Source organism: Mustela erminea, chromosome 17, assembly GCF_009829155.1.
Source record: "Mustela erminea isolate mMusErm1 chromosome 17, mMusErm1.Pri, whole genome shotgun sequence".
NCBI lineage: Eukaryota > Metazoa > Chordata > Mammalia > Carnivora > Mustelidae > Mustela > Mustela erminea.
Genome location: NC_045630.1, coordinates 21,741,160 through 21,764,649, shown reverse-complemented (window position 1 = coordinate 21,764,649; position 23,490 = coordinate 21,741,160). Strand labels below are relative to the sequence as shown.

Here is a 23,490-nt window from a genome sequence, read left to right as displayed (position 1 = left end):
GCAGTTTTTTGAGGAAGGAATATTCCAGATGAGATCTATAAGGCAGCAGGTGGTACATTCAGGATCAGCAAGAGGGCGGGTGTGGTTAGAGCACAGTAAGGCCAGAGAGGCAGGCTAGCAGGAGATCGGAAGGGGGTAGGGAGGAGAGCCCCAGTAGATCATTATAATTGCTTTGGCTTTGGTGGATTTCGGAAGCTTTTAGAGGGCTTCAGAGTGGTGAGAAGTTCTGACTTAAAGTTTTAACAGTATCAGTTTGGCTTCTGTGTAAACAAGAGACTGAAAATGTGCAATGAGCAGAAACAAGGAGAAAGTTCGGAGGATATTGTAAATTCGAGGTAAGGACAAGGATGTTTGAGACCGGATGGTAGAGTGAAGTTTTCTGAGAAGTCAGATTTGGGAGTATGTATTTAAATTCGAGCTGGCAAGATTTGCTAATGATTGGATTTGGGGTGTCTGGGAAAGAGGATTCAGATTTGACTCACATTATATGTGGGGGTCTCTTGTTTCCTGAGGGAGGTGATACGTGGTTTTTTTATTGTAGTCCCTGCCTGCTAGCACGGTCATACCTGGATAGGCACCAAGTGAATATGTATTATGTGAGTGCAGTGAATGAATGAAAAAAATCAAGAACTTTTTTTTAATAAGAATATTTTTTTCACTTTTTTACCTTTTTTTGTTTGTTAAATGTCCCTTGTTAAAAGTCAAACAACTTTTAAATATTGAAAATAAATGGACACCTCTGCATTTTATTCATGCATTCATTTAGTAACTAGATTTTGCCATTATAAATGCTTTTCTTATTTTTCTTATTTTTAATTTGCTTGCTTATATTTTAATGTTTGGGTTTTTTTCTCTTAGATACTAGCAGTAGTCAACCAAAGCCTTTCAGACGAGTAAGACTTCAGACAACATTGAGACAAGGTGTCCGTGGTCGTCAGTTTAACAGACAGAGAGGTAAATTTCTGACATATTGATTATGTGATAGAATGTAGGATAGCAATACATGGGACAAGTTTTCTAATCCTTAAGCTTCTAACTTGTATGTAGTTTTTTTTTTTTAATCTTCCAAGGATTGATTAATTACACATTGAGCATGTGATATTTACTCATCTGTAAGCTTCTCGCAGAAAGACTTGTAAACTATAGTTATATAATGAATATGTGCTTATATTTCATATTTATTCATTTTTTTCCTTGAATTCAAAATAAGATTTGGAGAAGCTGAAGTGTTGCAGTACTAGACAGTTATTTGTTAAATCCCTGCCAGTTGTTGTTATACTTTTTACACAACAGAGTAAAGCTTTGTGACTTTAACTAGTTCAAAAAAATTAGAAATTTTAATATCCCCATGTTTTCTGATGTAACCCTTAAAGATTGTATTCATGCCATGAAACTATTAATCTAATTGTAATAATTTTCAACTGAAGATGTGTGAAATGTCTAACACAGTTTTATATCTATATATCTAGATATTTGATATTGAAAGCAATTTTTATAGTGACCTAGGGTAAGTGAATACTCCAGTTTTGAGGTAACTTCTTCAAAGATGCATTCAGTTTGGTTATTTTTTTCTCTTATAGGTGTGAGCCATGCAATGGGAGGGAGAGGAGGAATAAATAGAGGAAATATTAATTAAATGTCCTGTAAACTGTAATAATTGTGAATAAGATTCTCAAGCCTGTTTTAGTGTAATGATTGTCGAGATTAAAAACATTTTGTATTTAAATTGGTATGCTTCTCTCAACATTCTTTATTAATAAAATGTATTTCAATGTCAAAATTTTTCATTCTTCATTTAATTAGTTGACTCTTCCTTTGCCCGTGGGTCTAAGGACAGTTGTACCAAACATTGGATAAGCTCCGCCCAGAACGAGTGGTAATGACTCTGGCTGTTCTACTGGGTTCATCGACGTTATAGTATTGATCTAAGTAGAAGAGAAATCATTTTTTAATTAAAAAGAAAACAAAACACCTGAACTTAAAAAAAAAGTTTGTGTTGATTATTGTACTCAAAGATAGTTTGTAGATAATCTACAAAGATTATTGTACTCAAAGACAGTTTGTGTTGATTATTGTACTCAAAGACACTATCTTTGAGTACAGTCATTTTAATATCAGAAATATTTGTATTAATTAATTTGAACTTTCTGACAAAAACAAAAACAATTGCCTTGACAGATTGACCTGTCAACAGCTTTCTATAAAATTAGGTTCAACTCTCCTTTTTCAACCTAAGAGTTTCAGAAAAACTAAGTCTAAAAAACAATAATTTACTTCAGTTTTATCCTTTAAGTAGAATAACTTAGATTTCTGAGTTTTTCAAAGAAAAGTGCCCCAAGTAACATAATTTAATTTTTATTAATTAAAACAGTTGGTTTGTTAGAAACTTCTTTGTGATCTTCAGGACTTGTGAAATGATTCAAATAGTATTTTGTGGCACCCAAGACCTTCATTAAATGCTACAGGTAATGTAAAATATTGTTTTAGTAGCAGTTTTACTCAAATAATTGGATGATTTATCATAATAGGCTTTAATCTCATGAAGGATAATGCAGAATTGAATCACAGCCCATTCAATTTAATTAAAAGTGAAGTGAAAGTCTAAATTCTGTCTTCTTCAGAGCAATTGGAATACGTATTATAGTTTAATTTCTCACCTTTAGTCACCATTGAACACTTGTTTTTGCTTTAGTTATATTCATGTTTTAGAGATTAGAGCACATCTTTAAGAAGCTAAGAAGTTGCTTAATAACTTACTCCTAGAAAAGGCATAGTAATCATAGCCGTCAGGTCTTCTGATGTTAGGCAGTGCTATAGCTGAAGTAACCACATTTGGAAATCCTCTCCACTGTAAACTCATTTTAACTTCATTATGGAGGAAACCTGTAGATTTAAAGATACCAGACTAAATGGATTGTGCTGTAGGGAAGAGCAGCCATAAGAATTGGACACATCTGGGTTTGAATCCCACTGAATAGCTCTGCTACGTTGGGTGACTTATTTAACTTAGGTGCCTCAGTTTTTGCCCCCTCTGACATGGTACAAATACCTACCTGTTACGACTCTACTGAGGTTTGTAGATTTGTATGTGATGTTCTTGGTAAGTGGTATTTGAAAAATGCATTTATTACAAATAACAAACCTGAATAAATTGCATTCTTTACTCACAAAAAAACAATATGTACATACTGATCTGGTCATTCATGGAGGCAAACTGATGTTTTGAATCACTAAGTTTTAAATTATTGGGGCTATTTAGTCACTATTTATATTCAATAAGCTTCATTCTGTGAGATAAACTGTATGACGTCTATTTCATGTGTAATAATTTTTAACGCAGGAAGAAACATTACCTTTTTCTTGATAAGAGACTCTGATGGGTGAATAGTGAATTCTGATGGTGTGTGTTTGAGAAGGTCCTATGGCACGTTCAAAGCGACGTCTCCTAACCTGTGTTGTTTCTCCATACACTGGATAATTGATAGCAGGCCTTCTTCCAGGGCACTTTCTGATGGGCTCCTGTTTATAAATATACTGCTGAACACCGCCACCTATTATGTAGTAGAAAATCACATGTGATGAGAAAATTAAGCTTAATCCCCCAGAAAAGTGGAAAAGAGCTTTTACAAGGTAGAGGAAATGGTCAGTGTTTCTCATAAAGTATGTCCAGACATTAATAATGGCTAATAGTCAAGGGTATTATAAAATAATTGCTAAATGCTAAATGTTGAATGAATAAAACCAACAAATTGCATAATTTTTATTTAACTTTGTTTGAAAGTAAATGATGACCTTTATATAATGACCTGAAAATTCAGGTGAAACTATAATTTGCATGCTGAGAGCTCTCAATATATTTTACTGTCCTCAGTTTTTTCATTGAAAACAATTTGATTACAGCCATTAAAGATCTTTTGACAGTAAACTCCTTAATAAATGAAAATACTGAATAAAATTTCTCAGACAAATCAGTACTTAGAAGTTTTGTAATTTTGTCATTTATTGTAAACATACCTCTCTTGAAAAAATACACAGATTCAGGTCTGTCCTTGTGTTTAGCTATTGAGAGAGCTGCCACTATTTTTCCATTTAGTCCTCCAAATCCTTTTACAATTTGTTTGGGGTACCCGGGATCTTTTCTGTCATTGGTGAAACGCCAGTATTGGGAATCCTGTTGATTTAACAGAGGAAATAGTGTTAACATCTTGGAATAGAAGAGTTAGGGATTCATTCTTAAGTGTAAATATAGGGAGAAAGTTTTAACTTTGTTAAGTGAATAAATTGGTCTTTGATGTTACTCAATTGTTAGCTTTTTATTAAATTTTGATGATAGAATAGTTTAATAAAATATGAATACCTGGGGCGCCTAGGTGGCTCAGTGGGTTGGGGCCTCTGCCTTTGACTCAGGTCATGATCTTAGGGTCCTGGGATCGAGCCCCGCATCGGGCTCTCTGCTCAGCGGGGAGCCTGCTTCCCCCTCCCTCTCTGCCTGCCTCTCTGCCTATTTGTGATCTCTCTCTCTGTGTCAAATAAATAAAATCTTTAAAAAAAAAAATACGAAGACCCTTCTGAAGTGGAGGTTAAGCTGATTTATGCTCTTAAGATAAGGAATAGCTAGTTGCCGATCTCTCTCAGCTGATTTCTTACCTTAAAGAAGAAAGTTTTTCCTTCACAGTTGCATCGAGTAAAAACAGTATCAATGGGAGAAGGAATACCCCAAACTTCAGTAATTTTACGAGGTGGAGATGGTGGATTGAATGGACTCAGCATCCAGAAATAATGACCTAAAATTGAAAGTGGTAGATCAGCCTCCAAACTGAATGAATACTATAACTTACCGCAAAAGAAACCAGAATGAAAAATTGTTAATTAGTTCATCATTTTTTAAAAAAGAGTGTGTTAACACACATTATATGACAAGTTTAGTCAACACTGTGAAGATTAGTACAGAAGTTAGTATTTGAACATTTCTGAGAGTAGATATTTCTCTGGTCTCAGGTATAATGAAGTTCATTATAGCCTTTGAAATATTTTAGTTTTCCAGTTTCTCTAGAAAGATCCTCTGGCTTTGTGAGTTACAGAAAGGCACTTATCTCCATTTCTTTATCTTTTAGAATTAAGTTATAATTCAGTGACTGCTAAAATCTCTTTGGCCTCTATCATGCTAGTGTATGATTTTTTTCCTTTCAGATTTAATCTAAATATAAGAGGACTGGACCAGCAGAGAAGCAACATGAAGTAAATGCTGTTCTCCTGTTAGGTTCCCACAAGATGTAGCACTTTTGAACATGTTGCAATCAAGTTGTTATTTTCATATAACGTAGAGCAGGGAATACAAATACAAACCTGGATATCATGTCATTTGATATGAAATTAAAATTTGAACTACCTTTTAATTACTTTAATTACTAAGGAAAGCAAAAATTTAATAGTATCAGTTCAAGCTGTTATATTTGTTACTCTAATGTGTTTAATTCTGTTAGTCCTGTATTTTGGTAATTACTTTCATGTTCCAAAATATTGTGTGAGTTAAGTTCATCAATCAGGTTTCCCTCCAGAAAACTCAACCCAAGCTTCTGCCCTCCTTTGGTTCTCATAAATGCCAAGAATAAAATGATGGGCAGAAGAAAAAATATGTGCATAGCTCACCTCGAAATGCAACCAATGTTCCATTGCGCAAAGTAGTCAGTCCATCTACTGGCTTACCGTTGCATAAATTAGTCTCATCTAAAACAAAAGATTAAGCCGATACAAAAGAAAATGAGAAAAGAGTTTATGTTCTTTTCAAATCCTCCCACAGGGCTGTTTCCTCTGTTCACATTTTCCTAAGCTTTTGAAAGGGCTAGTAGGAGGTGTGCATATTTCAGAAACGAAAAAGAAGAGCCATGCTTCATAATTGTTTTACTTAAAGGTGATATTATTCAAAAAGTATAAAAATTGGAATGGGCAAGCTTACCTGATCTTTATGTAAATTAGATAATTACTAGATGTTTGATCCCAACACAAAACTTCATTTTTCATTTCTGATTGCCCTTTGGAATTGGTGTGGAAAAGAGCAAAATGTTGCAGACTTTTGCCTTGCATTGTACTCTTATAAGAATACGCTCCCAACTAAATTTTTTTGACATTCTGTGCACCATCTCTGCATATAGACACAAATGCACTAAATTCCTTATTACTCCATTTTTCAAAGACCAAATAATCTTACCGTGATTACTCCTCTGCTTACCTACGGAGAAGCTGTAAAACTCTGCAAGGTAATACATATCAATAGCGAGATACTAACTCAGGGTATTCTGGTCCAGATAAATTTAAGTTAACATCACCAGTTTTAAAACTGGACATAACTGATGCTTATTACCTGAAAGCATGGGATTGATGGCGATGTCTTGATTGGATCCTCTCACCAAGGTACCAGTACCTGGGGTCAATATAGGGGTTAACGCAGGGGGCCTGGGGATCATGTGAGGTTTTTCTCCAGCAATATCTGCATCTTTATTTGGATTTACTTCACCTATTTCTGATTTAAGTCCCTGGTTGGGGCTGGTGGTAGTTTGGAGCATGGCTTCCTCTGAAGAGGTAGGGTGTAATGTAGGCATTGTCGATGTAGTCATCTTTGGGGGAGTTGCTGTAGTCTTTGGTTTTCTCCCTTTCGGTACTGTTTTTGGCTTTTTGGTAGAAGTAGGCCTTTTTGGTGCTTTGGTTGGCTTTCGGGGTTTGGAAGTTGACACTTCAGATTTCGTGGTTGTATCTTTGGGCACAGCTGTGGTTTCTTCAGGTTTATTCACAGTCTCTTCCATTGTAGTTGTCTTTTTTGTTGTAGTCATTTCTTTGGGTGCAGGAGTTGTTGCTCTAGGAGTACTTTTGGACGATGTGATAGGAGTTACTTGTGTGGTTGTACTTGTTTGGGACTCAGTGGTCTCTTCTGTTGGAATTCCTGTCTCTTGGGTTGTAATCTTAGGTACAGCACTTGTAATTTCAGGTTTCATACGTGTGTCTTTTTCTGTTTTGTCTTTAGGTGTTGTCATTTCAGGTTTGGTCACTTCAGGAGCCTTGGTTACAGGTACAACAGGTTCCTTGGGACTGTTCTCAGGAGGCTTTGGTGTGGGTTCTGCAGGCGTTGATTCAGCAGGGTTCTTGGGAGTAGTAGGAGGAGGCTCCATGGTGGTGGTTGTAGTAGAGGCCTCTGAGATGGTTGGAGCAGGTGTCTCAAGAAGAGCTGGAGCAGGCTTCTTGGGGGTGGTGGGTGCAGGCTCTTTGGGGGCAGTGGGTGCAGGCTTCTTGGGGGTGGTGGGTGCAGGCTCCTTGGGGGCGGTGGGTGCAGGCTCCTTGGGGGTGGTGGGTACAGGCTCCTTGGGCGTGGTGGGTGCAGGCTCTTTGGGGGCAGTGGGTGCAGGCTTCTTGGGGGTGGTGGGTGCAGGCTCTTTGGGGACCGTCGGTGCAGGCTCCTTAGGAGTGGTAGGTGCAGGCTTCTTAGAGGTGGTGGGTGTTGGCTCCTTGGTGGTGGTGGGTCCAGATTCCTTGGGAGCTGTGGGTGCAGGCTCTTTGATGGTAGTGGGCTCAGGCTCCTTAGGAGTGGTAGTTGTAGGCTCCTTGGGCGTGGTGGGTGCAGGCTCTTTGGTGGTAGTGGGTGCAGGCTCCTTGGGGGCTGTTGGTGCAGGCTCTTTGGTGGTAGTGGGTGTTGGCTTCTTGGTGGTGGTAGGTTCAGGCTCCTTGGTGGTAGTGGGTGCAGGCTCCTTGGTGGTAGTGGGTGCAGGCTCCTTGGGGGTGGTGGGTGCAGGCTTCTTGGGGCTGGTGGGTGCAGGCTCCTTGGGGGTGGTGGGTGCAGGCTTCTTGGGGGTGGTGGGTGCAGGCTCCTTGGGGGTAGTGGTTGTTGGCTTCTTGGTGGTGGTAGGTTCAGGCTCCTTGGTGGTAGTGGGTACAGGCTCCTTGAGAGTGGTGGGTGCAGGCTCTTTGGTGGTAGTGGGTGCAGGCTCCTTAGGAGTAGCAGGTGCAGGCTTTTTAGGGGTGGTGGGTGTCGGCTCCTTGGTGGTGGTGGGTTCATCCTTGGTGGTGGTGGGTTCAGGCTCCTTGGTGGTAGTGGGTGCAGGCTCCTTAGGAGTGGTAGGTACAGGCTTCTTAGGGGTGGTGGGTGTTGGCTCCTTGGTGGTGGTGGGTTCAGGCTCCTTGGTGGTGGTGGGTTCAGGCTCCTTGGTGGTGGTGGGTTCAGGCTCCTTGGTGGTAGTGGGTACAGGCTCCTTGGGGGCTGTGGGTACAGGCTCTTTGGTGGTAGTGGGTGCAGGCTCCTTGGGGGTATTAGGTGCAGGTTCTTTGGTGGTGGTGGGTGCAGGCTCCTTAAGAGTGGTGGGTGCAGGCTTCTTAGGGGTGGTGGGTTCAGGCTCCTTGGTGGTGGTGGGTGCAGGCTTCTTAGGGGTGGTGGATGTGGGCTCCTTGGTGGTAGTGGGTGTAGGCTCCGTGGTGGTGGTGGGAACAGGGGATTTGGTTGTAGTTTCAGCTTTGGGTGTAGATTTAACAGGAGCTTTGGATGTGGATACAAAATCTTCAGCAGGTGTTTTCTCTGCACTTCGTGTCTCTTTAGTTGAAACAGCCTTCTCTTTTGTTCCACTTGAAGTTTCTTTTTTTGTTAAAGAAATCTCTTTAGTTTCAGCTATTGTCTCTTTATTAGGTTTTGAAGGTGTCTCTTTGGATGGATCAGAACTAGGTGGAAGACTGGGTTTAGGACTTATTGGTTTGCCTGTTGTAATCTTGGGAGATGTGGTAACTTTATGGCTTTGGGTAGTAGGAGTGTCAGGAGTTGGGGTGAGCTTGAGGTCCCCGCTATCCAGTCCGCTTCCAGCTTCATTTACAACCGGTGGTTCTAGGGTAGGTTTCTTTTTAGGAGTTTTTTCCTTCTTGTCATCTGTTACTAGAAAAAAATATACACATCTTTTATTTTTGAGTAGTTCTTTTCAATAGTGACCTAAAGAGCTCATCCTTATCAACTAGCTGTGTATCCCAAGCAAACTGCTAACCTATAATACGTCTATTAATTTATTTTACAATGGTGACTACTGAACTTAATCTGATTGGGCTATTTTGGGGAATTATTGAGAAGGGGTGAAAAGCACAAGTTAAAGTCTGTACAATTAATGGAGAGAAACAAGTGGCAACTTGGAAATTACCAACATGATCAACAACTAAGTCATCTCTATAAGAATGCTCTTTGCCCCTCACTTTCTCCACTCCTCTTACTTCACGTTGCTCAGTGACCCGTCCGCCCCCCTGGAAACCTAGTTCCAACATCTTGTAAATTCACCGCACCAGTTGCCTCAGAGGCCTCTCCAACTACACCCCAGGGATCTGCTCCAATCACTCCCATGGTCCCTACTGAGCTCTGTGTCCACACACATGGTTGTTAGTGGCTCTCTTTCCTGGGCGCACCTAAATTCAGCAGCCCACCAGGGGATACAGAGAAGAGATTAGGATGCCATGGCAGGAAAAGAAATCCTGTTTAACAGGATTTCTTATAGCAGCTGCTCCACAGGTGAATTTCAGAATCCAAAGAGCATATCATGAGCTCATCACTGAGATGAGTTCCATTTAGCAAACACGGACTGCACTTCTGTGGTGTGCAAGACCCTTTGGATGATTTAAAGACTATGTATTTGGGTATTTAGCCAAAGAAAAGGCTTCAGGGGAAATAACCACCCAGGAAATAGAGTTCTTCAAAACTCCAGTATCCAAAATTCAGTATTTTCCTGGAGAAAGAGAATATATTTTAGAATTTCAGGAAATAATGAAAAGCAGAACAAAGGGAATCTCTTTTCAGAAGGTAATAGCCTAATCTGTAGTACATTCTCTACAACCAAAAAAAAAAAAAAAAAACCACAGCCAGAATGACACATAATTTAATTAGAAAAATAATAAAAAGGAACTGTAAAATGAGGATAATAATATTGGCTTTCCCAGAGATTCATATGAGACTTTAATGGATTAATATTCTAAAGCACTTAAAGCAGCATGTAAATGTTTGCAAAATAAGGAAAAATAACATTAGGAACAAGGAGAGAGAAGAAAGAAAAATGGATCGGGGGACAGGAATTAAACTCAAAAACCAAAACTGAACATCTCTGGTGTCATCTGTGGTTCCAGAGCTACCGCTCTAGCATCTTCTTATCCTTTGTTTAAAGAATGGTTTCTTAGCTGCTTTGCACTAGTTTCCTGTAGGAAGTTCTCATTAGTATCTTCTACAATAATTTTTACAAATCTATACATGCCCCAAGTACTGAAATGTCCTCAAATCATTGTTCCAACACACATTGCCTTTAGGTAACTATTACTAATATGGCATTGATATAGTCTTTGATCTTTATCAATGCTCAAACCTTTGGGTTTCTTCTTTAATTCTTTATTAGCAGCTGAATTTTTGGAAGACTTGATTTTCCGAATAGTTGAAGAGGAAGAGGAAGAGGAGGAAGACTCTTGATTTTCAGAAACAGAATGTTCTATAAATCAAATAAAAAGGTTGATCACACCAACTGTAATTTAAAGCAAAAAAAAAAAGAAAACCGCCAGTCCAAATGCAGCAAGAAATAATGTTTACTGAGCTACAAACCTCCCTGTTTTGCTTTTATCAGTAATATGATCAACTCTTCTTTTGTCAGTTAAAAAGTAAGGTAGCTAAGCTCATCGTAGATACTAGTAATATAACTATTTTACTTTCTCTCAACTTTCCCCTCTCTCACAGAATCTAATTATTCTGCAGAAAATCACCTGGGATTTTTTTTTCCCCCCCAGTGAGCTGTGTTTCTTCTGATTTTTTTAACCTACACCCATGCTGGGTTCAGTTACAAGAAAAATAAATAGCTGATGGTTTATAATTTGGTTCAAGAAAAATAAATAGCTGATGGTTTATAATTTGGTTCAAGAAAAATAAACAGCTGAGGGCTTATAATTTGGCTTAAACTTTGACTTAAAAACACGTTTTAAGGAGTGTAATGAGCCCTTCATGACTCGCATGATTCCCTTATTCTAAGAAGAGTCTTATAAAAAAGTAGTCCACCTACAGCTCAGTCCCTCTCAAAACCTTTCATGACTTCTGCCATCTTCCTACCTTCTGTTATTTCCTCTGACTCTATCACTTTCTTAGTCTTCTTCTTGTTTGGTGCTTTGGGTGAACGTTTGGTTGTTGATTTGATGGTTTGAGTTGCTCCCGGAGGTGGAGGTGCAGTCTTTGAAGATGGTGATGGGGGATTATGCACTGAGGCCAAGCAAGACAGGTGGATTAACATCCTGTTGACATTCGTCAGCAACTCTTAACTGTGGAAGGCACGGATACACCTGGCTTCAAGAATCAATGCTGGTGAAAACCAGCGTAGGCAGGCTCTTAGCCTAACACTAGTTACTCCAAAGCGATGAATTCTAAAGATGCACTGCTAGGAAATATTGGTTCTGAAATTGTTATAAGTTATGACAAGGTGCAAAGGCTCAGAAAGGGTCAGAAAACCTGAATTCCAGTTTTAGACCAGCAGGATGCAACTCTTGTGACCTTGAGCAAATGAGCTAACTCCCTCTTGAACTTCATTTTCTTGTCTGCAAATTGAGATGTTTATTCTGATTACGATTTCTGAAGGTATTTCCTGGCCTAAAACATACTTGACTCTCTCAGTTCCATCTCTTATGCCAGTTTTTGTGTTGATGGAAGTAATAACTGCTTGCGAACAACAGGTATTTGTGCTCTCAGGAAGAGGAATATAATAATTACATTTGTCCTGTTTTCATATTCATTTAAATCAAAGGATGCCAATTTACCTTTTTTTTTATTACAAAAGATCTACATCAATAGTTACTCTTGAAAAAAGTTCACACCTTCACATTATGCCTTTCTCAAAATCTGTGGCCCTTCCCCAAGTTAAGCAACTGTCAATGGTTTGGAGTGCATCTTTGAAACCTTTTCTCTCCCGTAGAAGAGAAGGCATGGGACATGTTTTGATTGTTAGGAACCAGAAGAAAAGGAGAAGGACTTCTGAAAGATAAGAAAGCAGAGACCAGTGGGAACGCTTTGAGTACAGAGTCCTGATAAATCCCACTGCTCTTGCCAAACATCCCCTGGGAACTCTGACCAATGCAATCTCCAGGAGCTGACGACCACACTCCTTCCTCTGCCTCCCCCCACCAAAGAGCTCAATTTGAGAACCGGTTCTGCCATACTAGCTAGTGATCTTGAGCCAAACAACCTCTTGGACTGTTTTCTCACCTACATTTCTTCACTTCTTGAAAAGTTAAAATTTGGGGATACATAGATGCCTATAAACAGTATCTATAGCAAACCTGAAACAAATAAGGGGTGACTGGTAAGATAGTTTGGTTGCTATTTTTTAAAAAATGAAGTAGTGGGGCGCCTTCGGCTCAGGTCATGATCTCAGGGTCCTGGGATCAAGCCCCGCGTCTGGATCTCTACTCGGCAGGGAGCCTGCTTCCTCCTCTCTCTCTGCCTGCCTCTCTGCCTACTTGTGATCTCTCTCTCTCTCTCTTTGTCAAATAAATAAATAAACTCTTAAAAAAAAACAAAATGAAGTAGTGAAGCTCTGGGTGGTTCCATCCTTTTCAGTGGAAACCCTGTCTTTGTGAATTCTGTAAATGAAGCATGAGCTTCATCAATTTTTCTGTCGCACATAAGCCTCAGGTAATCTGACCTGCCACCTGGTGGCATAAAGCATTATCTTTATTAACATTTCCTTGCAATGCTTCATCACTCTCTAACTCTCCTCCCTCCGCACCCATCCTCTGCCCAAAATAAAGTCTTAGTTGTTTTGTCTTGCAGCCAAAACAATTATCAGGGCACTGAGCAAATATGTATCCTTCATCATGAGATCCATCTGAGAGCTGCAGGAACTCTGTGCTCCGAGTTTTTGATTATATGGGTGTAGTCTCCATCATTTCTGGAATGCTGTCCAATGAAAACATTGAACAGTTAAGAAATAGCCCTCAACTATGCTGATTAACAGTTTTTTACCCTATTTCCCCACTGTTCAAAAGAAGCAGGATGTACAGCCTTGTTTAAATAAAATGATATTATGCAAGCAATGCTTATTTTCACCTTTACCTCCACAAATATTGTTTTAAAGGAGAATTTAAGAGCAAACATTTGGTAAAAGAAAGGAATTTGGTTTTTGGTGGGGTTTTTTGTATTTTTATTTATTTATTTAATTTTGGGGGAAACTCTGAAGAGTTTTGTTATACTCTCAGAGTATTCCTTTAGAACCTATAACTAGAGAAGAGGATTTTAAAATGGAACAATATCCCTTTTTATTGACTCTGTCACACAGAGGGATTTCGATAGAGATGACAATGGACTGCAGAGAACAGAAGACACGTACAACAGAAGGTTAACAACTTGATAGGTTTGCCTATAAATTTGCCTATAAATTTAATGTCTTTAACTCCTAAACTGACTAGTTTAGAGAGAAACGGAAAGTGTCATTCTGTCAATATACACTATTCAATATATATTCAATATACACTCAAAAACACTAAAGCCAAAAATACAACTAGCTCAAAGCACCACTGACTTTGTGGGGTCAGCACCATTAGGATGAGACAAGAAGTCCCTGAGTGAGCTTGTTACCATTGGCTTCACCTGAAATCAGACCACACTGGAGGAAAAAGCACATCCACTCGGCCCCTATCCTCTCTGTTCCTTAGCCAGCCAACTCTGGCTCTCCCGGAGCCTGGCGGAGCCAGGCAGTGCTGTTGGAAGAGGTTTTCCTTCTTTAATTCATTCTTGGTGAAGCAAAATTAAAATGAAATTGCTGTTAGTAAAAGCAAGTCCCTAGATGGAGTGCACATTAGACATCATCAGCGACGCTGAGGCAGGTGTGCAGGTTTGCGGCATAGAGAGATGCCGAGAGATGCGGGTTGGCACCATGAGGCTTACCTTTTCCACAAAAATTCTCATAATCAGGACAGCACTTGCCATATGTCTTACAATCTGAGTCGCAGTCACACTCCCTCCCTCTTGCGAAGGACTCGAAGCAGCGGCCTTTACAGGAAAGCTCTACCCAGAGCAAAACAAAACATTACAGATTACTGATTGTGCAGCCAGCCCCACGTTCTGATCACCATTTCCCACCTGAGAGCCGACTAGAGTTCCAGAAGTGTATTTCTGAGTCTTTCGTTTGGAATTTTGAGAACAGGTGGTTTTCCGAGTAGAGAAGTCAAGAAAGAAATATGATGACTCAGAGAAGCTTTACTTGCCCTCCAAGGCTCCAAGAGACACCCCAGTGCTGTCTCAGTCATTTCACATATGCACGATGGGAAGGGGAGCCCTTCGCGTGGAAACCTTCCACCCTCCACCTCGCACCACCACTCTGTAACAGATGTTTATTAAAGGAACTTTCGGATCTCACAACAATATCCCAAAGAGCTGGGTTAACACAGATGAGTCCCTGCTTAGGCTCAAAAATCATTTATAAAATGCAGAGACTTTTATCTGACAAACTGAGCAAGGCGTAGAGTGGAAAGATTCCAGCCTAATTCCATGGCATGAATTCTACCTGCTTGTGTCAAAACAAACCTTGGCTAGAAACACACTTACCAAGGCCTCTTTGAAATGAGTACCTTATAGGACACATAACTGTACAGCAATATATTTATCAACTTCATGTGCAAATTCTAAAGTGAATGTAACTCTGAACCACTTTATTGTAATTTTCAAAAGTTGGAGATGAAACATCCCTGTGTTGAAAAAAAAATGATCCAAAATGTGTTCAAGGGAAATACCACTCATACTTTACAATTCAGAGTCTTTGGGTTCTAACTGAAATTCCCCATGAAACACGCATGCTTCATATTTAAAGAGCCCTTTTTCAGGTACTCTAGAACATTCTCCTATCCAAAAGTCCAACAGTAGATAAGCTTATTTTATATGCATGGATTCTTTTGATAAACTCTCAAAGAACCCCAACCCCAAGCAATTACATCTCTGATTGGTAGTGAGTATTTACTCACCGCTATCTACTTAATGACTCCAGAGTCACAGTATTCTCTATTTAAAAGAAGACATTTTGCTTGGGACTAGTCAACAACCTTGTGCACCTGACGGACTTCCAGGCTCTCCTCCCCAGCCCCCCTCCCCGGCCCCCCCAGAGGCACAACCTTTGATACCATCCTTAGGTACAGCACACTGCAACATGGATGCGAGGAAGGGAAACGCACTGGAGCAAAAAGAAGCACGAGAGTGTGGAAACAGCGCAGCAAGGGGGTGCGAGGGGTCTCCCGGCACGGTGTGGAGAGACGGGGGAGACACTAGCTGTCGGACTTACCCACGGTGCAGACTTTCTTGAAGTCAGGGCAGCACTCCATGTAGTGTTGGCAGTTATAATCACAGTTGCAGGTGGCGTCTCTAGAATACCCTTCCCCACATCTCCCTGCACAGCTCGGTAAATCTAAAATTACACAACACTAGCGTAAACATGGCCAAACCGCGTCCCCGGAAGGAAGAGACCTCATGAGGGGGATAAAGCCACTTGGCGAGGGAGAGTTTTATCCATTGGAAAAGGTCGGGAATGATGGGTAGCAATGGGTCCACAGGACCTTAGCCTGATCGCTGACGTGACCTTGATCGTGCTACTTTATGCTTCACTGAGTGGGAAGGTAAATACACTTTTGAAAATTAGGCAAAGTTAACAGTTTTGCAAAAAGTGGGTGACATTCCTGGGGGAAAGCTACGGCTCTCCTGAGGCAGCCACAGAGGGGGACTAGTTGACCTTTATTCAGCCTCTCTGTGCTGGGCACTAAGTCATATGTTCTCTCTCATGTTTATGAAAATGTTACCAGGAGAGTATTAGTAGCCCCTTTTGAGAGATAAGGAAGCTGAAACACAGAGGCTTTAATAACCAGCGGGGCACTCAGTTAAGACTTCTAGGATGTATGTATTACAGGTCAATTAATACCTATTAATTATTCCTATTGAACTCTTTCACTCTCAGAAGTGTCCTGATTTGGAGAGTACACTATATGGTCACCTAGAATCTGAACTCTAAAATCTCTGATTCTAAAGCCCACACTTTGTCCACCCAAGCACATTGTCTCTCTCTCTCATGTTGAGTTTAAAGTAAGCTGAGCATGCCAGCAACAACTTCCCTAGGCTTCCTCTTCTTTTTGTTCCTGAGAACAAAGAAAGCAGTTATGCTTTCTTTAAATGCTGAGGAAGTCACATGCTTCCAGCCACAACTACTGCGAGTACAAAATAGGTTAACTGTTCAATTAGCACCTGGGCTTGAGTATAAAGGTCAAAGTTATTCTGGGTAAAACAAAATGAAAATACAAACAGAAGTGTAATGATCCTCAAATGTGTTTTTAAGAATCACTTGGAAGGGGCTCCTGGGTGGCTCAGTGGGTTAAAGCCTCTGTCTTCGGCTCAGGTCATGATCTCAGGGTCCTGGGATGGAGCCCCGCATGGGGCTCTCTGCTCAGCAGGGAACCTGCTTCCCTTCCTCTCTCTCTGCCTGTCTCTCTGCCTACTTGTGATCTCTGTCTGTCAAATAAATAAATATAATCTTAAAAAAAAAAAAAAAAAAGAAGCACTTGGAAAACAATAACCACAAAAATGTAAAAATGGAATCCATCTCTGGAATGGAAACCGTCAGGTGCACTGATCCTAAAGCCATACGGGGAAGCTGAACCACTCTGGAGAAATCTCAAAATAATGAGTCCGGGGAAGTTTAAGTCTTTGTGTACAAAGAAAATAGTAAATGTTAGGACAACCTTCACAACTTTTTGCATACATATGTGCACGATACAATGCATATATAGTGTATGTATATAAATACATATATTATATATATAAAGGAAAAAGAATGAGAAGAGGTTGAGAAGGCAAGACAAGCAGACAACAAACACAACATTAAAGGCTATCCTTTTGTAGTTAGCAGATTTCTGAAATAGGACATCAGTTACCTTTATAAGAAGTGCAATTATTTTCATAGATTAAATGACTGTCCTCCTTTTGTTGTTTTTAATTTTAAATTCACTCATTTAGAGGAAAGTAAAAGCATTTTGGAGAACAACTGATCTTACTACAGAGGAAAGGTAGCTTAGGAAATGCTCTCAGTGTTGTGAGCCTAATAATACATCACGAGAGAGCAGAGGAGTCTAGAGATACATGGTGGCCATCGTTCCTTATTAAATAGTCACGTCTGCTTTCATGTGTTTTTCCGTCTTATCTAAGTGATTCTGAAACTATGTCCATGGCAGGCAGTTATCTCTCATGCTTAGGCTGGTGGGAATTTTAACTATTTTCCTGGAAGTGTCTATTTTATAAATATAATTTCACCATAATAATCCTGCACCTTGATTTTTCTTTTCTCCTGTTTTGCTTACCAAAGGAAAAAAAAAAAAAAAGGAAACAAAAATCCAATGCTTGGTATTATTGTCTCTCATCAACTTTGATTGCATGTTAGAGACTTGGGCTAAGGTGACTGCATTGAATTTATCTTCACATTCTCAAAAATGAGTAGGAAGGACTGTTCATCCAGGACTGACTGTTTTTGGAAGACTGAGTAGTTCAATGTCATAATATATAAGATGACATATATGCGAGTGTAAGTCCATATCTGGATGACTAGTCCTTGTAAGAAACACAGAACTTTCAAGATTAATACAAGGCCATTTGAAACTTTGTAAATATTCATTGTTACATGATACCTAGTTATATGTGATATATGTGATACGTGATGCCATGATAAATCATCATGTAATGTAAAAGACTAGTTAAATTTATCATACATGGAAGTGAAAATTACATGTTATCTCAACACTGTTCTTTTCAGTTCATCTCATGATACTTTATCACACTAGCATAGGTGTATCCTGTGTCTGTGTTTTGTTGAAATTTTGGAAGAACCATAAAAATAAGGAGCACAAAAATTATTCTACAGGAAAACTCAAAACTTAAAAGATTTCATAAGACATCAGAAAAATGTGAGAATTCCAAAATGTTTATAAATATACCACACCTACTTCACATAATTTTAAAATTGTACATTAAGCGCAAACAAATACATGTCTTTAGAAATCTATTTCTTTTGTTGTCATAATGGTCAAAACAGAATGATTAGCAGCAGCTGTTAAATAAACATCTCTTTGATGGTTAAGGTACCTTGAGAAGAAACTTGCTGAATCAAGAAAACAGAAAGTAGCAGCAAGTATATGGGAAGTATTTTCCACTCCATGGCTGTTTCCAGGTACCGAGCCCTCACTGAAAAGAAAAGAAAAGTATCAAAACTGCTCTTTAATCTCACCACTAGTTTATGTCTGTGTTACTTACTGTCAATAATTTTTAAAAGGAGATTTAATGATAAAACCATCCCACTCTTGAAACAAGACTTTTAAAAATGATCAGCCTTTATTCTATCACAAATATTTAGCCATTAGATTTAATCTTATGCAGAAAAAAATCATTAAGTCACCATCTCAATCATGTTATCGACTACTTTAATACTTTTGAATCCCCCCAAATGGAAAACAGCCTGATTTCAACACTATTTAAATTACAGCATATACTTACAGTGCAAGGTTTAAATCCCAGCTTGGGAAAAAAAAGAACCAGCTTCAGTAAAGTATAATTTGACAAACACAGAAGTGACCATTCCAACTTTCCCTTAACTCTCCAATCAAATCTGTGAGCTTCCAACAGGTGTACTGCCGAGCTGTGGTCCTTTTCAAACTTTCCTACTCCTATCCTTATAAACCTTTTTCAAACTCCTTGACTAAAGCATATCCCTATTGAATTGAAAACACATTTAATTCCATGAAGCAAGTTAACTTTGACACTTACCCGTAAAAGCAATAATGAGTTTTTCCAGTGTCCTGTAAGTCTTATATATCAGTGCAAATAAATTGGGATGAACCAATTAGTCCAAAGGTTAGACAGAATCAACAGTGACAACCTATGAAATCAAACTTTCCTCATTTGTTGGAAGAGGGCCCAGACAGCTAGACTTAGGCAACATCTGGAAAACACTTCCATTAAGAAAAATGACTACTACAAAATAAATTTAGAATTATTGGCCAAAACACACTTCTAATTTCTGAGTGAAATGAACAAATTGTTCTGAGATGGTAAATAGTCCGGGCAAGTCTTGACCAGCATATCAAAGCACCAGTGTCAGAGCAGTCAAACGCTGCTGTCCCTTCTTCCTTTTATTATCCTCCCCCCACCACCCCCCGCCACAGCTAAATCTAACAAAGAGTGATTTTGAAACTTACCTACTGTTCGTTTGTGGCGTGAATTTTCTTAAATTACATGATTAAACCAAATAATATGTTTCTTGAGTGTTTGCATTTTCACTGAGCACCGAAAATACGCTCTGATTGCCCAGAGGTGGATGGTCTGCTCTGTGGATTTCCTAGCTTCCTTTACCAAGAAAAACGCTGCTTCAAAAGTGTAGATTTCTCCTTTACCCCCTTTATTTAAGCACTGCAATGTTTGAGAATGGTCTTTGAAATTAGTAATTTAGCTTCCTTACCCCAGAAAATGTCAACTCTCATCTTGCAGAGTTAAGTCAGCTCTGTTCAAGGTTTTACCTCAGTTTGATACGAAATGTTCTTGTTAGAATCCTATCTCCCAGGACCCCTGGGTGGCATGGTCGGTTAGATGCCTGACCTTGGTTTTGGCTCAGGTTATGACTTCAGGGTCGTGGGATTGAGCCCCTTGTCAGACTTTGCACTCAGCGTGGAGTCTGCTTGAGGTTCTTTTTCTTCTCCCTCAGCCTCTCACATGTATGCTTGTGCGCTCTCTCTCTCTAATAAATGAATAAATCTTTAAGGAAAAAAAAAATCCCATCTACTTGATAAAGGCCTAGCTTGTGTCATACTACCTCCCTGAAACCTTCCCAGATCAACCCCAGTCCCATCCAGAATCATAGTCAACAAAGATACTGCCTTTCACGGAAATTATCTGTCTCTTGCCCACTCCGACAGCCACAGACTGTGGTTTCCCCAAGGACAACCAATGCCCGTGCCTTCCTTCCATTGCCAACACGTAGTCTAGTGCTTTACCGAAGTTCTGGGTCTAACCACGTACTCGTCCAACCAAACAGCTGTAGTCCTAGTGTGGTAGATATTTGGTAGGTACTGAGCATAATATCACAAAATGTCTTTAAATAAAATAGAATCCTCTATGGTTTACAAATAAAATGAAGGCCACAAATGAAAAATCCCTGACCCGTTGACGATATATAAAAAGTAGGAGGAGCCAGAGCTAAGATTTGAACCATGTCCTTTCATTGCAAGTTCCCCCATGATTCTGCAAACTGAGGGGTGCTGGAGGAGAGGCGGGTGGGGGGATGGGGTAACTGGGCGGTGGGCATTAAGGAGGGCACTTGAAGTAATGAGCACTGGGTGTTGTACGCAACTGATGAATCACTAAATTCTACCTCTGAAACAAAAACTATATGTTAATTAAATTGAATTTAAATAAAAAAAATAAAGAAAGTTCCCTCATGTCTCTGCTATAACCAGTCCCTTTTGGTCAAAGCCATTACTCAGTCCTTAATCATACTAGTAACTTCTACTCCTTCATGTATATACGTAGGTTTATGAGATTGTGACCTTTGTTAAGATGGATTATAAGCATCTCTTTTGTTTCCACAAAGCTTATTCTGGGCTAAATATATAATGTAAGAGGACAGTCTAGAGACTATCTGCTCACTCCTAAATCGTCTCCTTCCTTTGGGATCCAACTCTCCATCATTTTTTTTTTCTTAAATTTTTAATTTTTAATTTTTTATAAACTTATAATATATTTTTATCCCCAGGGGTACAGGTCTGTGAATCGCCAGGTTTACACACTTCGCAGCACTCACCATAGAACATACGCTCCCCAATGTCCATAACCCCACCACCCTCTCCCTACCCCCGGCAACCCTCAGTTTGTTTTGTGAGATTAAGAGTCACTTATGGTTTGTCTCCCTCCCAATCCCATCTTGTTTCATTTATTCTTCTCCTACCCCCTTAACCCCCCATGTTGCATCTCCACTTTCTCATATCAGGGAGATCATATGATAGTTGTCTTTCTCCGATTGACTTATTTGCAACGATGTGGATGGAACTAGAGGGTATCATGCTTAGCAAAATAAGTCCACCTCTCCATCTTTAGGGGATCTTCCCTTGTAACCACTTCAACACATGTGGTTTTGCCACACCCTCCAGAGCTGATAGAAACCTCAAATAAACTGGGCCACTATGTTTTCCTACCCTGGAAATTTGGAATTGTGATTCAGACATGACAAGTCTGTCTAGGTAGACCTATAACAGGTCAACTTTTGTCTTCTGTCTGAAGAAGCAGAGAAAATCCTTGAGAACCGAGAGGTGCAAATGCAGGAAGGAGTCATGCAGCGAGAGGCGGACAGAGCTCTGCCAGCTTTCCAGTCTTGCTGGCTCCTTTTTCCCGAGACCCAGATGCCTCCTTGCTCTATGTTATTATGCCAGACCCCCCTCTGAGGCTGAAGCTGGCTATGCTTTCTGCTACTTAAAATTACTAATCAGTAGAGTAGACCTACAAAAGATCCTGTTGGGTGGAACTGAACCCAATTCTCTTCATTTTTCACTTTCCTGAGGCCAAGGGGGGAAGCCAGAAGCTTTGTAGCTTTTATAAGTCAGACTTTCCATAGAGTGTTCCCTTGTTATTTGCTCAAAATGCTGAGGATACCAAGAATATCAGAAACACACATACACACAGACACATAATCTTAAAATATAAATTGCTTTCTCGTTACTATCTTTTAGAGCTATCTGCACTACCACTTTTCTCCTTTGGACAAATTCTTGAAATGACGGCAAATGACGTTCTTAACTTGATCAAGAAATCTGCTCCAAAAACACTTGCTCTTCAACCCAGGTTTTATTCTGAAGTTGGAAACTAACAAATAAAACAAAACACACACACACAGTGATGACCAATCATTACTTTAAACATATCCATTAACACATTTTCATCAACTATGTTTTCTCTGCATAATAAAGCATGGAAAAGAATGAAAACCTTTATTAAATGCCAAGTTCCCGAGGCTTAACCTATCAATACCTGATTTTCATAATTCTATTGGGTAAGGAGGCTATCTGGGTAAGTAAAGTTTGCCCTTGGGACTTGGAAGCATTTTAATTTTATCTACTAACTATATCTTTATAAACTGTACTAAATACATCCTTCTGTGAATATTGGGCCATTTAGCCTTTCTTCCTGATCACATAGCAATCATTCCATTAGGTTATAGGAACTCCTTTGAGATATTTTTTCTCATTAAAGCTATATATATATATATATATATATAAGCATTCGCTTACATCTCATTTAACTGGTACAAAAATTATCCTAAGGTTGGTTTCTGGTAAGGGGAGTTGGGGAGAGGAGAGGAAAGAGAGATGGAAACGACGTAAGTAATACGGGGTCCTATCCTCATCTTCTAGAGAGGACCGCCACACAGTCCGTCCTCACAAACATCACTTGGCAGTAGTTGGCAGCCACACAGCGAGGCCTTCAGAAAACACTCAGGGGTGCTTAGGGATATTTGCTCTGCATTAAATGATCCCAGACTGTTGTGCCTTCTCCTTGCTGTGTTCCGTCTCCATCCCTGCCCTTAGCTGTCACTTCGCCCCGTAGCCGTAGCCGGTGCGTCTGTTCCTCATGGATGTGTTTCATTTTCTTCCAGCAGCAGCCTAGGAAAAACTCCAGCATGCCAGGGGAAAACCACAACGCAAGCTTGCTTTTTATTGCCCTAATTTTGCTCGCACTGCTGTTAGAGCATTCTAGAAGTGGAGTCACTTGCTCGCCTCTCCTATGGAATAGTCACCAGAATTTGGAGACTTGCTCTGTCTGTTCTGCTCAGGGCATTTCCGCATACTGGAACGGGGTGTGGTTTTCTTTCCGTTGATCCAAGTTTACAGTAGGTAAGAAAAGTATTACTGCACTTACTCTTGAAGAGTGCTGATAATTGCTCCCAAGTGTTTCTACCTTTTTCTACCTGCCCAGCTAGAGATGACATGGCCCAGCTTCCTCTTCAGTTACTGAGGCCTGGTGACTGCATTTTCTCCTGTGAAATGTGACTAGAAGAGATAGGCGCAACTCCCCCGACTTTCCTAACAGAAAATCGCTTCATCTGGACTTCCTGTTTTCCTCCATTCAGAGACCAGTCTGGATCCCGCAGACCAGGATGGCAGCCTAGGGAATAGTACCATTTATGGAACACACAGGCACTCCCTTTCCCAGAACTACTCAAGAAAGTTGCATACGAGGAAATAAATCTTCATTTTATTTGGAAAACTCTAATTTGGGGTCTTTTCATTACACCAACTTGGATATTACCCTAACATAGAAATCTTATGAAATTCCCCAATATTTAAGGGATTGTATTCTATAAGTTGATTTGGACACTGTACAACAATGTGAAGAATGAACTACTGGTAATAAACCACTGATATTAGAAAGAGAGAAGTAAACTTTTTTTACTT

General features: G+C 39.8%; 2 protein-coding genes across 11 annotated transcripts in view; one reads left to right on the top strand and one right to left on the bottom strand.

Moving 5' to 3' along the window:
- The window catches only part of TPR (translocated promoter region, nuclear basket protein), a 65,430-nt gene extending 63,704 nt beyond the window's left edge, over nt 1–1,726 (top strand). For 2 of the 3 annotated variants that reach the window (XM_032319111.1, XM_032319110.1), the window contains exons 50-51: nt 859–954; nt 1,581–1,726. In XM_032319111.1, the coding sequence (XP_032175002.1) occupies nt 859–954; nt 1,581–1,636 (152 nt within the window). In that variant the 3' untranslated portion in view covers nt 1,637–1,726. The other variant, XM_032319112.1, reaches the window with a different exon arrangement.
- Nucleotides 1,633–18,914, bottom strand: PRG4 (proteoglycan 4). Of its 8 annotated transcripts, none has more exons than XM_032319115.1 (14): nt 18,548–18,687; nt 18,140–18,238; nt 15,303–15,425; nt 13,916–14,035; nt 11,093–11,239; nt 10,365–10,484; nt 8,430–8,905; nt 6,362–8,381; nt 5,650–5,727; nt 4,648–4,784; nt 4,015–4,171; nt 3,354–3,551; nt 2,758–2,883; nt 1,633–1,925 (listed from the first exon to the last, which is right to left on the bottom strand). In XM_032319115.1, exons 2-14 carry the CDS (start codon nt 18,210–18,212, stop codon nt 1,828–1,830), a joined length of 3,873 nt encoding a protein of 1,290 aa, XP_032175006.1. In that variant the 5' UTR covers nt 18,213–18,238; nt 18,548–18,687; the 3' UTR covers nt 1,633–1,827. The 8 variants fall into 8 exon arrangements, with proteins under 8 accessions (XP_032175006.1, XP_032175010.1, XP_032175008.1 ...); XM_032319119.1 differs by having other exon boundaries at nt 6,362–7,856; nt 8,238–8,905; nt 18,548–18,685; XM_032319117.1 differs by having other exon boundaries at nt 6,362–8,213; nt 18,548–18,685.
- Nucleotides 18,915–23,490: the final 4,576 nt, after the last annotated feature.

Excerpts from the sequence above, each read along its gene's own strand:
- PRG4 (XM_032319114.1), bottom strand. The coding sequence starts at position 18,212 with ATGGAGTGGAAAATACTTCCCATATACTTGCTGCTACTTTCTGTTTTC. Across the intron at positions 15,426-18,139 it reads TCAGCAAGTTTCTTCTCAAG|ATTTACCGAGCTGTGCAGGG; the intron begins GTACCTTAACCA and ends GTGTAATTTTAG. Across the intron at positions 3,552-4,014 it reads TGTGTATTTTTTCAAGAGAG|GTGGCGGTGTTCAGCAGTAT; the intron begins GTATGTTTACAA and ends ACTACATAATAG.